Source organism: Phragmites australis, chromosome 7 (genome assembly GCF_958298935.1).
Source record: "Phragmites australis chromosome 7, lpPhrAust1.1, whole genome shotgun sequence".
Taxonomy (NCBI): domain Eukaryota; kingdom Viridiplantae; phylum Streptophyta; class Magnoliopsida; order Poales; family Poaceae; genus Phragmites; species Phragmites australis.
This window is the reverse complement of record NC_084927.1, coordinates 38,468,392-38,484,848: the sequence shown is the minus strand read 5'-3', so window position 1 is coordinate 38,484,848 and position 16,457 is coordinate 38,468,392. Positions and strand designations below refer to the sequence as shown.

Genomic DNA, 16,457 nt, shown 5'->3' with positions numbered 1-16,457 from the left:
TTAAAATCTAGCGCTACTTCTTCTTATCTTCTCGATCTCATACTGGAATTTTTTAGTGTCTTCAATTCTCCCATACAATTGCTAGAGCTTTGAGCTCGCTCTCGCTCATACAAATGTCTAGGCATGGAATGGAATTCTCATGCAAGCTGGGCAGTCTATTATTGACCAACATGACCAGTAGAATTCCTAGCTACTTCATCTTGTATGTATGTATCTATTCTTGTTCTTGGCACGCAGCGCATGCATGCCGCGGATCGCGGCCGGCCACCCAACTAGACGCGCCGTACCGTAAAGGCAGAACACCGGTGCTCCCCCCCTTTGGCAACACGAAACGGACGCCATGGCCGTGGCGACGAGCCGCCTTAGGCTCCTTTTGCTCGGCGCGGCCATTGCAGCCTCATTCGCCGCGGCCTCTGGCGCCGCGCTGGTGGGCGAGACGTGCGCCGCATCGTCGGGCTGCGGCGCGGGGCTGCGCTGCACGAGCTGTACCCCTCCGCCGGGGACGGGACCCGCCGCCTGCGCGCGGACCACGCCCGTCGACCCCAAGACCCACGTACGTGCGATACGAGTGCATGCGTCGGTTCCATTCCATGGAAGAATGCGTGATTGAGCGTGCGACTTGGCATTGATGGATGCAGGGGACGGAGCTGCCTTTCAACAACTACTCGTGGCTGACGACGCACAACTCATTCGCCGTGGTGGGCACCAAGTCCCCCACCGGGTCGGCCATCATAGCGCCGCCCAACCAGGAGGACTCCGTCACCGCGCAGCTCAAGGTGCAGTAATCTTGTCTCGTCTGCTCGTCGTCAACTGCTGTCGTGTGTGGGAATCGGGATTCCATTCCGCGCCGCGAGAGGTGCCTCATGTGCAAGATTGCTGTGCAGAATGGCGTTCGGGGCCTGATGCTGGACACCTACGACTTCAATAACGACGTCTGGCTGTGCCACTCATTCAACGGCAAATGCTTAACCTTCACTGCCTACGTACGAAAGCCCCATGCATGATGCATCTTGCATTGCATTGCTACTTTTTTTTTTCTGCCTGAACAATATAAAATATATATATAATACAACATTGTCCCACTCCTGGCTCCAACAGCAACCTGCCCTGAACGTGCTCAAGGAGATCCAGGCGTTCCTGGAATCAAACCCGTCGGAGGTGATCACCATCTTCCTGGAGGACTACACTGCCCCAGGGTCCCTGGGCAAGGTCTTCAACGCCGCCGGCCTGACCAAGTACTGGTTCCCGGTGGCCAAGATGCCCAAGAACGGCGGCGACTGGCCGCCGCTCAAGGACATGATCAGCCAGGACCAGCGCCTCGTGGTCTTCACGTCCAAGCAGGGGAAGGAGGCGAGCGAAGGGCTCGCGCACGAGTGGAACTACGTCGTGGAAAGCCAATGTGGGTGCCAAATTAAAATTAGCGTTGACTGCTACGAGCAGTGAAGGGCGACTAATTAACCAAAAGAAAATAACCCGCTTAATTAATTGGATGTGCAGATGGGAGCGAGGGATTGGTGCAGGGTAAGTGCCGCAACCGCGCGGAGTCTCGGCCCATGGACTCCACGGCGCAGTCTCTGGTGCTCATCAACTTCTTCACCACCAACCCCAGCCAGAGCTGGGCCTGCGGGAACAACTCATCGCCGCTCGTCACCAGGCTCAAGACCTGCTACGACGCCTCCGCCAAGCGCTGGCCCAACTTCATTGCCGTCGATTTCTACATGGTTTGGCTTGGTTCAGTCCTTCATGCTGCTCGATATATCTGTTAGTTAGTTTCCCACGGATCGGAGATGTGAAATGTGCAGCGGAGCAACGGTGGTGGAGCTCCCCTGGCGACCGACGTGGCAAACGGCCGTCTCCACTGTGGCTGCGACAACATAGCGTACTGCAAGGCTAACGCACCGTTCGGGACATGTTCCATGCCATCGTCTCCTTCCCCAGTGGCGGCGGCGCCTTCTTCCAAGAGTTCACCGTCTCCTGCCCCGATGGCGGATGCGCCTCCAAAGAGTTCGCCTTCTCCCGGGCCATCACCAGCGGCTCCGCCTAAAAAAAGTCGTTCACAGTCTCCTCGCCCGGCGGTGGCTGCGCGTGCGCCTCCCAAGAGTTTACCGTCTCCTCTTGCAGCGACGGCGCCTTCCAGGAGTCTAGAGGCGGAGGAGGTAGATGAAGCCACCGCGACGTGGAGTTCAGGGGCGCCGGGCACTAGTAGTGCTGCTCCCTCCCAGTATCAACAGTGGAGCTTCTTCTTTGGGCTTCTGGGATCTCTTTTTCTAACCAGTACAGTATTCTTGTCTTCAAGAGGACTCAAAACTTGATATACATATATTCTCTAGCATCCTCACGTCGTGGCCAAGAAAAGAAAGGAAATAAATCGATCGAGGAAATGGGTACAGTGGATTAGTTGAGCTGGACAGCACTTCTGAGCACATGTGAATTATATTATATCGTCACGTTGCGCGGCTGACGACGTGGATTGTTTGATCTGATAGAGTCGAGGCCATGGCCTGAGACATGCATGCACCTGGCCGGTTCAGTTCGTCTTTTTCCTTCACTTGTGGCGACCACATGCACGCACGCATGCGCGACCTTTGAACAAAGGGAAGCGCTCGTGTCGTAGCTAGGCCCCAACTTGTGTGGTTTAAGATTCCATTTGCTTTAAGCAATCCCAACTTGTGCTAAATTAAAGCTAGGAATTGAAGATCGATATCGGTTCAAAGATGAGATCCCTTCTGTATTACTAGTAAGATTTTTCCATCTCCGTTGCTACTCCTGTGCGTGTATGTATGCTGTTGCATGCACTGGCGGAGCTTAGTGGAAAGGCCAAGGGGGGCTTGCTCCTCCATAACTTTAAAACCCTTATAAATCATCTAATTATATAAAGATTAGTATGTAATCTTTTGATTGGTCCCTCTTAATTTTGGTGCAAGCTCCGCCACTGGCCTAGTTGCATGGCGAAATTTCCACGAGGTCGACGCTTGGCTGATTCATGCATGTGGACCTAGTGGGCATGCATTTTATTTACTATTCCTGCTCACATGTGAGAAATTGAAATTGAAAAACCAAGTGGTTGCGCATGCGGTGCTGTCGGTCCGTTCGATGTTCTTGTCTTGTGTTGACCTATGCCCTTGTATCTGTATGTCTGTCCGTTCGGTAAAGAATATAACCTAACCCGTTACTATTAGAGTTTTGTTCCCACGGATGATACGTTCCCGTTTATTGCTATCCCTCCGCGTGGATGCTTTCTTATTCAAATTAACATGCCCTGATTGGGGTACCTAACAGCGTGCTCTGACTGCTTCGCTTTGCCACACACGTAGAATAAATCTCTATAAGAGTTGGACACGGTTGTTCTGCTCGTGTGCCCTAATTAGCATATCCACTACCTATTTCAATTTGAGATCTGTGCACACTCATTTCCTCAATTTTAATAATCCAGCTTCTTTCTCCAAATGTACGAATTTCACTCCACGAAAAAAAGTCATCCTGCTCCAGATACTATTTATTGTGGTTTTCCATAGGACCACTGTTTATATATGCTGTGTTGTAAAATGGTAACAAAATTTAATAAAAAAAGTTACTTGGACATTGGAAAAAATGACAAGTTCCATCGTCCTTTCTAATTCCCTAGTTTTTTCTTTTTATTTCTCATTCTCTACACCACCGATTTTTTTTCATATTTTAAATAACTTTTTGTAAGGTTTTTTGAATGTATAAAGCATGTGAACGCATGCATTTTGCTGATTTTTGGAAATGTCGCCCACTGGACCCGGCGATAGGCTACTGTGGCCCAATGGGGTCTACTCTGGTAAAACTTTGAAGTGGCCGCCTATTTTATAATATTAATAAATAAAAGAATATTTGGGACCGGTGCAACTAGTACTTTATATAGTGTGCAGCCACCCAGCCAGTTGCACATGGAATTGCATGCATCTTTTGGCAATAAATAGCAGCAGGTTCTTGACGCGAGGAAGACACACTCACACACTGCACTTCAGTAGTAGCAGTACGCTAGCTAGCTGCAGCTAGAGTAGATAGATAGACAGCTGCAGGACCGGAAGATGGCAGCAAGGGCCACCGTCGTCGTGCTGCTCGCCGCCGCCGTCTCCGCAGCGGCAGCGATGCCTCTGCGGATGGATATGGACGACACTGGTCTGTCCCTGGACTTCCACGCGGCGTCGTGCCCGCAGCTGGAGGGCATCGTGCGCGCTGCCGTGCAGGCTGCGCGCGGCCAGGACGTCCAAGTAACCGCCGGCCTCCTCCGCATCTTCTTCCACGACTGCCTCCCTCAGGTTCATCGACTTATATCGTGATTAATTAATCAGTAACACAACAAAATAATATATACACACACACTATCCTGATTTATACTAAATAAATACATACATATGTAAAAGGGGTGTGACGCGTCGATTCTTCTGGACGGCGAGCGGGATTTTGGGCCAAATAGTTCGCTGCAGCCCCGGGCGCTGCAGCTCATCGAGGACATCCGCGCCAAGGTGCACGCCGCCTGCGGTCCCACCGTCTCCTGCGCCGACATCATCGCGCTCGCCACCCGCGACGCCGTCAGCCTGGTGCGTGCATGCTCATGCTCTAGCCTTGGCATACGGCCGGCCACATAGACGACCAGCTAATTACACGACAACGTTTGTTTGTTTACCCATGGCATGCAGGCCGGAGGCCCATCGTTCGCCATGCCCCAGGGCCGCTCCGACAGCCTGAGGCCCGCTTCGAACGACGAGGTAGGCATCCTCCCGGGGCCCTCCACCGACGTCAACACGCTCCTTGGCATATTCAGCCGTAAGGGCCTCGCTGACCCCGCCGACCTCGTCGCGCTCTCCGGCGGCCACACCGTCGGGAAGGCCAGCTGCTTCTTCATCAGATCGAACGACGACTTCTCCAGGCAGCTCGCCGCCAACTGCTCCGCCGGCCCAACCGGGAAGCAGAGCCTGGACGTGATCACACCTGACGCCTTCGACAACAGGTACTTCGTTGCCCTGAGGAGCAGGCAAGGGGTGCTCGCCTCCGACCAGGGGCTGGCCGGCCACCCCAGCACGAGCAGTTTCGTCAACTCCTTCGCCAGAGACCAAGGCTCCTTCTTCGGCCAGTTCGGCAAGTCCATGATCAAGCTGGGCAGCATCAAGGGGGCCAAAGGCGAGATCCGCCGCAACTGCTTCAGGCCCAACGGCCGCGTCACCGCTGTTGATGGTGCCGGCACCGGCGAAGATGGCTTTGCAGCCTCTGCTTGAAGCTGAAGCCCGGCCGGTCCATCGAGAGATGCATGGTTGCTGTTTCCTTCACTTGTTGTATACTAGCATCTTTATCTCTAGCTAGCTAATGAAGGTTGCTTTCGATCGATCTCTTCCTGTTAAATTAACTAGCTAGCTTAATTCCATCGATCGGCACCGGCCCTGTAATAATCGATCGTCTATCTACTCTATCTATATGTCCGGCCTTGTAATACTCGATCGTTTATCTACTGTATCTGTATGTCGCCCGCAGGTTTTCATTAATTTAGGGGTGGTCTCTCTAACTGTCTTTCGCATGATTTTAGTTTTAGTTTGATGCATGCAATTATGCATGCCCAGCCGGTCCAAAAGCCGCTCTGTACGTTCAAAACATAGAAAGAAGAAGAACACACTTGTCTGATGATCGAGGGATGCACCTGCATGGATCCATGGTGCTGATACGGCTAGCTTCTCTGTCTCTCGCAGCGGCTCAGGCTGCATTTCTCAGCAATATTGGATGGACTAACGTATCAGCTTTACACTAATCATCAATGACGTACAAAGTCGCTAACAATAGCATATATTAAATTGCTATGATTACTCGATACTAATAGTCAGTGACTATCAATACGGGTATAGAGCCGACACTGAAAAAATCAGCATCATTATCGGTTCATGGATCCAACCGACAGTGATATATGGAATAAAACCAACCGACGGTTATAGTTTTTTCCCGTCCTTTTCAAATTTCGGCAGTTGCCACTAATACTGTGCCTATTTTCAAATTATGGTTGTTACCGTTAATAGTGTTTGGTATATTTATAGAAACGCATATATAAATTTAATTCACGAGATGTTAAATTTTATCGTAGCATATATACACATGAACATATAAATTTAAGTCATAAAACATAAAATCTCATCACAGTATATATGCACCGCATACATGTCAAATTTTATTACAACAAGAATAAGAAGTTTAAGATTTATTGTTAATCGAAAGGTCTAAACTCTGCCTTTTCTTGTTAGATGAATGTAACGAGATTGACCAGCTAAGTTTATGGTACCCGTTGGTTGGATTGATGACTTGGTCATTGATGAATCCGACAAATTTCAATAGGCAAGAGTTGATCTGTGGCTAGCTTGAGGAGATGCAATTTCAAGAATTGAAGAAATCAATCCTTATGAATATGTATCGAACCTGAAAATTAATCATGATTATATATGTCACTTATCTCTGCATCGGATGTCGCCTACCTCAACATCGGTCACCTAGAGCGACGCGTTTTTTGTGAATCCGTGCATAAATTTTATTACATAAAAAGCACATAAACTGTTGTCCGAACTCTGCTTCCTACAAGGAAAGTCGTATCGGACTATCCATTCTTTTGCGTATGGTCGGTGTCTAATACTCTTCTTGATGTATCGTGTGTACACTCTGTATGTGTGTGATTATTATCGTAAATAGACCTATACTCAATCAAATCAAAGATTACAAGAGCAATAACAAAATGATCGATTTTACCTTTGTAGCAAGTCAATGATAGATTGGTAGGTTTTTTTTGAATTATTGTGTGAGTCCAAGACAACGATCTTACTAATGTCTGGCTAGATGATCAGAGGATATAGTGAAAACTACATATAGGTCATCATAGATTAGTTGGTTATATTTTCTAACGTTGTATTGCTAAAAAATAATAGAACATTCATGAAAGAAAACACATACCAAAAGTGGTAGGGTAAAAATATGCACTTCTTCATTATAGCTCTAGAATACACTATAATGTATAGTTCTCGGTTTCTTTTGGTATGCTTTAAACCGTTATCGGGTTGATTTTATGTGGGTCAATGAATCCTACATGGTGGATGCCATCCATCCTGCATTTGTATACCTCCATTCTACACAAGAAATAAGTTAAAACATTCGATCTAATAGTATATCCATGACCAGTTCATCTGCAAATCATTATAGTTAAACTCATACAACTTATAATCACTAAATATTTCAAAATCTAGAATAAATTCGTTGAATTACCCCGCATCTTAGTTGGTCCCTATTTGAGGGCTCATCTCCTTCCGGTACTTGGGCCGGGTCGGGGGAGCCGACTTTCAAATGCTATCGTGTCCGATTGCAACCCGTGGGTGGATGTACCATCTCTACAACATATTATTCTATCAAATGTGTTAAATCTACTATGTTGATTAATGAATAGAGAAAATTCATTGAATTAGTATTTAAATTCAAGACTTTAAAAATATATGTAATCTACGTACTAGAAAATTAGAGCTAGATTTTAATGTACGCACCCATATCTATTTACATGTGACTTTAATCTACTCTTAAATCATTTACAATGACAAAATTACGATCTTTCTCAAAATTATATCAATTAGAGCTCTTGCTCATTCCAAAATTCAATACCAAGAAACAACCACCTATATTTAAACCTAGAGCAATCTAGCAACTAAATCTAATTATTAAGAATGAAATGTACATCATCTCTAGACATCTAACAATGACAAAATTATAAATTTTTCTAAATTAAATCTCAAAATTCATCACTATGGAACAAGCACCAACCATCAACTCTAAAGTAATCTACCGGGTAAATCTATCTAAAAATAAAATATATATCATCTTACTAACCTTAAAGCACCTTGACTCTTTCAAAATTTGAATGCTCCCATCGGAAGGACGGTAAAAAATGGCGGTCGATGCTGTTATGCTCGGGCACGCTATGGCTTTGTTTTGATTGGGCTTGGGGTACAAGGTGGACTTTATACTATAGCAAACACCAGTGTCGGTTGGTCGATAAAACCGACACTGATAGTCCATTTCAATACCGATTATTAATGTCTCAATCATTATCCGCGTGGGGAGATTAAAAATCGGTACTGATATATTTTTAGTTGTGGCTACTGTTTAACAGGTAGTGATGGGGCGCTATTTTAACTTGTTTTATAGTAGTGTTGAGATGAGCACCAATTAACGGAACATTGCAATTAGAAACTCTCTGCACAAAAGAAAGCAAACATAAAATGTGTAAGTTTAAAAAAAAATGGTAGTGTCCATCGATATCATGTCGCTGGGAAATTAAAGCTTGATGTAGTGCCGACACCACTGATGCGACGTAACTGGCGCTATTTTTTTAGACTGAAAGCGAGCTTGTCGCTAACTATCATCTATCACTTCGTTTTGGACCATGCATATAATATATGAAGCGATCGGATAGAAGAGTCAGCGAGCTTTGAAAATTGAAACCATAAGGGAACGGATTAGTCAGTGCGGGTAGTTGAGCGAGCTTTAAAAATTGAAACCATAAGGGGACGGATTAGTCAGTGCAAGTAGATGATGAGGAGCTGCATGTGCTCATCGACGACGACGACACACAAGTAGGTACGTACGGTCATGCATCAGGCCAAAGTGGTTTTCCCTGAGAAACATGGATGCTAAAGTGGTTTCCTCCGGCAAGCAGCTCGTGAGTGACCGACCAGAGAGACACCGATCCAGAAGAAATAGCTGGTGGTGTGTATCAAAACAAGTATGCTAAATTGCGTCGACGACATGACATGCATGACGATCGATCTGATCCATCACGACAAATTCCGGCAGGCAAACGAAAGAAAGATAAGAATGGTTTGTTTAACAGAGTTTCAACTAGATTTGATCGACTTTAAAAGACCTTGAATATAAAATTGTATCAAACAGAGTCTATATATAATACAAATAAGTCTATATGACTCCTCAACTATTAAAGGTTGATTACTTAACCCCTGATGTAGGAAAACAGGTATTCTACCCCTAAACTAGTCAATCCCATCTATTTAACCTCTTATGACGGTTTCACAGAGCGGTTTTGCCTCGTTGGTGCACGACGTTGGCTTGGTGTGCTTGTGTGGCACCCAGGCCCTCTTGTAAGGCTCTGTCTCCCTCCCCGGACTCACCTACTTCTCCTTCCCTAATCCTCACTCCCTCATTTGGTCACCCTCGCTCGACCTAGATCCGAGCATCGCCCGTCGCCCCCCAGCCAGATCCAGCGAGATTTGAGCCCCTTCACTAGCCACGATGACTCCCCCTACTCCGTCGCCCATTCTCCCACCTCCACTAAGATTCGAGCATCGCTGGAACCACTACTACCCACATGGAGAAGCCGCTGAGGGTCGCCATGCGCATTAGTGGAAAAGGTGCATCGATGTAGGAGGTGAACAGCTCCACTGTCGGCGCGCCTCTGACACCGTTTTACTTGAATAGGTGGTGGCACGCGTTGCAGTGGCTGGTGGTAACGGCAAGCTTCTCCTTGAACCCGTCGACCTCGGTCTGCTTGGCCTGGAGCTGGCGCTGGAGGTTGTCTTGCCCTCGTAGGGCGTGATGGCCTCGTGGAGCAGGGGCACCGCGGGGTTGGGGCACGGGATGTGGCCTGCGGCGGCGGAGAGGCGGAAGCGATTGCGGAGGCGCGCTAGGTGGCATTGATCGGCGACAATGGCGGCGTCCGCCACACGCATCTTGTCGAAGGGTGTAGTTTCAGGGGAGGCAATTGGAGAGGCAGAGGAGGCGATGTGGTGGATGAGGTTGCCGATAATGACTGCCTTGCTCGCCATTTCTTTCTTTGCCTCCCTCATGGTGCGGCTGCTTCGAGCTGGATCAGTGTACTTAGAGCAGAAGGGATGAGCAGAGGCGATTCAACGACCTCCAGGCGGTGGCTAGACGCTCGGCATTGGTGGCCCCGCTACGATGCTCAGTCAATGTGAGATAGAGATGGAGAGACGGAATTAGAGAGACGGAAGAAGTGGAGATTTGCTGCTTGGATCTGGATGGCTGCACGACGAGGAACAACATGGGTGAGCTCATCCTCTTGGCCGAACAGAGGATAACGAAGGGTTAGTGAGGGAGGACAAGATTACTTACAAGTGGGTCTAGGTGCTATCAGGGCAGAGAAGCCAGTGTGGCGCGCCAACGAGGCAGAACCGCCATGTGAAACCACTCTAAGGGGTTAAATAGACAGGATTGACTAGTTTATGGAGTAAAATAACGGGTTTCGTACGTCAAGAGTTAAGTAGTCAACCATAATATGCAAGGGGTTATATAGACGAACTTATTCGTATATAATATTGCCCACTCGGTGAGGCCACAGATAAAAGACAGCAATACCACTCTCCACATCACCATGCTTAGAGAGAGACGAAGAAAAGCTTAGGAGAGAAGAGAGAGAGACCGAGAGGCATGCTTGGCACCACTCTCCACGTCACCATGCTTAGAGAGAGATGAAGAAAATCTTAGGAGAGAGGAGAGAGAGACCGAGAGGCATGCTTAGCACCACTCTCCACGTCACCATGATTAATTGATTTGACAGTGCACGATGATGTGAAATATCTATTATATTTGTGTGGACGTCTTGTAAACATGATGCATGGTTTATTGATTGGACAATACGTGCATGATTGAGTAGGGAGCTAAAGAGTTCAAAAAACCATAAAATCAATAAAAATGTAATGACACCAACTTTTAAGGCCTCATACCTTGGCAGATACAACAACATCGATGACAAGTTTTTTTTTTTTTTTTTTGCGTAGCATCTCACTACTAGTACTGCAAGGACAAGTACAAGCTTGATGCTTCTTTGGAGGAACGAAGTCATCATCTCGCTATCCATAAGGGCTGAAGAAGTGGCAGCTGCTCACCCCTTTTTATTCAGAACATGTACATACACAAATGTATCACGTGAAGAATTGCATGGCGCTGGTCTAGGATCCATATGTGGTTGACCATAGCTTGGGACATGCGCCACTGTAGGTACGACCCTCGTGATCAAACTCACATCGAAGCGTCATGCCTCTTGGGTGGTCTATACCGAGAAAGATTTGACCCTCCCTTTCAATTGCCAGGAAGAACTCATCTTGTAAAAAGGAATCAAAACGAAGTATAATGAGTAGTCATGCATTTGCTTGTACATATGTGAAGTATATGCTTTGTCCAGCCAACCCAAATGCGAAGGAAAAAACAACTTAAAAAACTACAAAATATGGCTAGATATTTTGGATATCCTGACATTTCAACAGCTCTATATTTCAAATGTTCCCCAATTCATAATGAATCTGAAGATAAGAAAGCATACATCACAAGCGGACAAGAAATAGACTATACATCTCATCTATTAGAACAATTCCTAGCATTGCAATAAGAGCAGCATCAGAAATTGACCTACGATTCCTCCCAAGAAAAACAAGTTATTGCCGGTCAACTTCATAACATCAATTCAACCAAACAACAAGACAATCGAGTTGGCAGAGAGCAATACCTACAGGAGCGGCCACTCGTAGTGGTTGTGCTGGAGTATGTACTCGTTGTCCTACACCAGCAGCGTCTGGAACTACACCGCCTGCATTGCTTCTTCTTCCCCTTCCCCAGCTTCCCCTCCTCCTCCTCCTCCCAAGCCAAGCCGAAGCTGTCGTTCCCGAATCTAATCTCTGCATGGGGGATTTGGGCGAAGGTAGATGGTACATGCCCATCATGATAGGAAATGAATGGCGAGAAATCCGGGGGGAGGAGGTCTATCGGGAGCTGTGATTTGGGATGTTCCATGCACCATCTAGAGAAATTCGAGTGGGAGACGGCAGTGCCATCGTGAGTAATTCAGGAGCCGGGGGGCAGTGGGGAGCGTGTCAGGTTTTTGGGCTGGGCTAGGCGGTTGGTTAATTGAGCCAGAAAGGCATGGCTACAGGATATGTAATTCTGTAGTTAGGTATATATATATGTGTGTGTGAGAGAGAGAATTGTAACACTTATGACTTTTGTTGGCACTAACAATAATTTCTCTGTTGTTTTGGTTTTCAGTTTAAGCAGGTGGAACAATCAATTTTACATCACATGTTGTTGGGACAGATGGAGGATATTGAAAGAATTGTTTCATCAAAGGTCATTACTTACAGGCTTATCATGTAAGGTATGTAGCATCTTTCTTATGTTTTTTCTTCACAGTTTAACATATTTATTCTATCTAACTTCATACAAGCAATCATGTGCAAACTGTACATGTATTTTTGAGCAAATTGGTGACAAGCGTCAAACAATTCTCCAATTAAATTGTGTAGTCACCGTCATTTCTGTACATGAGCATAGTACAACTTCTCTCTTAGTCAGTAGGCAAGTATGTACATTATGTTTAGCAATTCGGATAGTTACCGGAGGCAATTATGTTTGAAGCCGTAAGGCAACTTTTTTTTGCCATTAGACATTCACAGCAAGATAGTACCAACAAGTACAACTTTTCTTAGGAAGTAGGTAAGTATGTACATTATGTTTAGCAGTTCGGGTAGTTACCTGAGGCAATTATTTTTTAAGCCGTAAAGCAAATTTTTTGCCATTAGACATTTACAACAAAATAGTACCAACAAGTACAACTTTTTCTTTGGAAGTAGGGAGGTGTAGATGTCTAAGCATGGATAATGTCGACGATTGTTAAGTCGATGTTACAAATATTTGTATAAAGCATGAATGCTTATTGATCTCAATATACGTATTAAAGATAGATACATGAGTTTTTATATAGATTTATATATACCGCTATTAGGATAATAGCTCTATATCTTTTTGTCTTGATTATTATCATAAAAGACAATTACAATTAGAATGTGTCTATATCTATTCGTAAGGTTCTCGGTAAGTTCTCTGGTGTTCTAGATCATGAAGTCTTTATTAGAAGAATCTGTCATAGTATGACGCAGATCATAGATCTCAATAGGTGTCTCTGGTCTTACATGACTAGTTTGATTTGTGTTGTTTTGTTCGACTTGGATTGACTCCCCCTGATATAATCCTCCTCCTCCTTATATAGTTAGGGCGAGATAGTTATCATACTCGAAAACTCCAAACGTAACATATTTGAATTGTATTTTTTTAATATCTGAATAATCTGAAAGATTATTTTCTAACCTAAGGATGATTCCCATATCAAACATGATAAACTTTATGAAATATCGGCATATGCCTTATTTCCCACTTTTATGTTTTCCCCCCTTTTAGGATTGGCATCACAGAGTTATTACAACTATTTTTTTTCTTTTTTTTTAACTACCAGGTGCTAAACTAGAAGTAGATTGATAGTTAGAGTCTCATACTTCATCATTAAGCAAATCCTAGGACAAGTGCATAGAAGCATTTTTTTTATTTATTAGAAGCAATTTATGTATTTAGTAGAAGCATTTTTATGCATAAGTGCTAGTTCTTTTGAGCATTTTAGAGTTAATTCATCACGATAACAGTAGGAATTTGCATCTGCTGCACAGTCCAACCTGCACACACGACTGACGAGGTGGAAGGAAGGCACCACCAGCGCAACTATAAAAAACAACCACGTGAAGGTGAAGGTGATGCAGCGTCAATATCTTGCCACAGTTAAGATTGGATTTCCATAATTTGCCACGCTTAATATTTAATTCTTTAAATTATCACTCGTTTTTTTGTCACTTTGATTATTTCCTATTATGGCCTATTTTAATTTATTTTATTTTTTCAACTATATAGTCTTGTGAAAGGAACAAATTAACTCTTCTCCTTCCCAACGGCACCTCTACCTCACTTTCTCTTTTAGTTGCATAGTTCAACAAGCTAACAAAGCTTGTGACTTTTGATCACTAACCCACCACCGTCTCCGGCGTACTTCGGTAGGTCGCAAGTGAGCCGTCACCATCGGCTATGGTGCTCCACCTCTCCTCTTCTCATTTTGTCTTTTCCTCCTCCCACACCGATTTGCTCCCATTCAAGATCCAGTCGCAGCATGAGGGCCTCCACCCTCGCATAGTCGGCGAGCTCACACGCCTCTGATCCCGGCCTTGTCTACGCCGTACCGGACGCCAATGCCGTCGATTTGGGCCACCACCGCTCGCTATTGTAAGTTAAAGGGCTACTGTCCCTAGTGCCGATTTGGATCGCCACCATCCAGAGCCAAGCTCCGCCGCCCACAATCGCCAGAGGAGGTAATTTAGTCTTTTCATGTGGTTCCACGGTTAAAAAGAAAATAAAATTAATTAAAATAGATTATAATGACAAATAATAAAGCGGTAATAAAAGGAGTGGTAATTTGAAGTGTTACATATTGGGGGAGGCAAATTGTGGAAGTCCAATCTCGACGGTAGGAAAGAAAAAATCAAAGTGGTAATAAAACGAGTGGTAATTTGAGGTGTTGCTTGTTGGGGAGGCAAATCGTGGAAGTCCAATCTCGACAGTAGAAAAAAAATCAAATTTTCTCCGCTGCGAATGGCTCCTCACTTGATTGCCTTGGCTCTTCTTGGCTGCCTATAAATGTCAGGACGGGAGCTAAGCAGATAAGGGGAACGAACAGATGGCAATAAGCAGCAGGGGTACTGTGGTGCTGGCCACCGGCCTGCTCGTCGCCGCCGCCGTCTGCGCGGCAGCGGCAGCGGCACCGCTGCCTCGGTCTCTGTCTCGGCCTCGCCCTTCGGCGATGAAGAACGACACAAGTTTGTCCCACTATTTCTACGTGGACTCGTGCCCGCAACTGGAGACCATCGTGCGCTCCACCGTGGACAACGCGATCCGCCAGGATGTCCGACTCACCGCCGGCCTCCTCCGCATCTTTTTCCACGACTGCTTCCCTCAGGTGAATTTGTTTGCTGCTTAGATTGATCAGCTCATCGTTCGATCTAGCACTAGCTAATCATCATTTCTGTTAATTTCTGCGTGTTCGTCGTCTTCTATATGCTGCTGACCTGATCGATGCATGTATATTAATTGTGCATGGATCTGCAGGGGTGCGACGCGTCCAACCTGCTCGACAATGGCGAGCGGCTGCTGGCACCCAACGTGGGGCTGCAGCAAGGGGCGCTGCAGCTCATCGAGGACATCCGAGCAAAGGTGCACTCCCAGTGCGGGCCCACTGTCTCCTGCGCCGACATCCTCGTCCTCGCCACCCGCGACGCCGTCAACCTGGTACGGTGGTACCTACCTAGCTACCAGCTAGTCATGCATGGCCTTCTTCCAAGATCTGCACTGCACGCGACTAGGAAATTAACAAAGCGCGTCCATGCTTGCAGGCCGGAGGCCCAGCCTTCACGGTGCCCCTGGGCCGCCTCGACAGCTTCGCGCCTGCTTCCGACGGCGATGTCTTCAGCCTCCCGCCGCCGACCGCCAGCGTCGACACGCTGCTCGACGCGTTCAGCAGAAAGGGCCTCTCTGACCCCGCCGACCTCGTCGCTCTCTCCGGCGCGCACACCGTCGGGAAGGCGCGGTGCAGCTCCTTCGGCAACGATACCATCACCCCCAAGGACGACATCAGCAGGTGCCTCGCCGGGTTCTGCTCCACCGGCGACGCGAACCGGCTGCGGGACCTGGACTTTCTCACGCCAGAGGTGTTCGACAACATGTACTACATTGACCTGACGCTGAACAAGGGGCCGGGGGTGATGCTCAACTCCGACCAGGGGCTGGCCAGCCACCCCCGCACCAACTGGCTCGTCAGGGGCTTCGCCGACAACCACTGGTGGTTCTTCGATCAGTTCTCAACCTCCATGGTCAAAATGAGCCAGTTGAAGGGGCCGCAAGGAAACGTCGGCGAGGTCCGAGGCAACTGCTTCAGGCCCAACACGGCCGCTGCAGGTGCCGCCGCCGGCGAGGGCCTTGCCGCCTCTGCTTGAGCTCGACATCGTTAAATGTTGGACTGCGAGCAGTTACTTTAATTAGGTTCGGTGTTGTAATAATGCCCGCGCGGCACGTGCACCTACTCTGTCCAGGTGCACCTACTCTGTTTTTTTTTTCCACATCACATGTCCTAGTTTGAAATAAGATCAGATCTATTTTTTAAAAGAAAATATCTTGATATAAGATCGGATCCAGATCGCCTTTTTTTGTTAATAATAAAAACTTACTTCTTGGATTCCGTTGTCAATCTACCATTCTACCTGGTGTTTTTTACATTGGAAAAAGAAATGAAAAAATGTGTTACGAGCTACAACAAGAAGTTGCCCCTTTATCTTGTACGTACGTGTCGCACTTATAGTACTTAGTTAGGAGTACGTACAAGCTAAGTACGGAATCATCACAATATCTGACATGCATGCATATGCATGGTCTTGACTTTGGAGCTAGCGTGCACCGATCGATCGCTTCATCACTCAACGAGCAAATTTCGAGATCACGTGCTCTATGAAGCATGCACGCATGGCGGTCGCTCAGTTGCAGCTCGGGCCCAACCTGAAGCTGCAGCTCGCAACCCACGACGC

At 46.7% G+C, this 16,457-nt stretch overlaps 3 protein-coding genes across 3 annotated transcripts; all 3 read left to right on the top strand.

Moving 5' to 3' along the window:
• The first annotated feature begins 236 nt into the window (after positions 1-236).
• LOC133923722 (PI-PLC X domain-containing protein At5g67130-like) lies at positions 237-2,379 on the top strand. The gene is made up of 6 exons (XM_062369001.1): positions 237-553; positions 639-776; positions 885-983; positions 1,099-1,399; positions 1,498-1,721; positions 1,803-2,379. Exons 1-6 carry the CDS (start codon positions 341-343, stop codon positions 2,310-2,312), a joined length of 1,485 nt encoding a protein of 494 aa, XP_062224985.1. The 5' UTR covers positions 237-340; the 3' UTR covers positions 2,313-2,379.
• Positions 2,380-3,933: 1,554 nt separating this feature from the next.
• LOC133925322 (cationic peroxidase SPC4-like) lies at positions 3,934-5,527 on the top strand. The gene is made up of 3 exons (XM_062371250.1): positions 3,934-4,286; positions 4,392-4,568; positions 4,668-5,527. Exons 1-3 carry the CDS (start codon positions 4,056-4,058, stop codon positions 5,241-5,243), a joined length of 984 nt encoding a protein of 327 aa, XP_062227234.1. The 5' UTR covers positions 3,934-4,055; the 3' UTR covers positions 5,244-5,527.
• An 8,998-nt stretch (positions 5,528-14,525) lies between these two features.
• Positions 14,526-16,130, top strand: LOC133925321 (peroxidase 66-like). Its single transcript, XM_062371249.1, has 3 exons — positions 14,526-14,839; positions 14,989-15,168; positions 15,273-16,130. Exons 1-3 carry the CDS (start codon positions 14,561-14,563, stop codon positions 15,870-15,872), a joined length of 1,059 nt encoding a protein of 352 aa, XP_062227233.1. The 5' UTR covers positions 14,526-14,560; the 3' UTR covers positions 15,873-16,130.
• Positions 16,131-16,457: the final 327 nt, after the last annotated feature.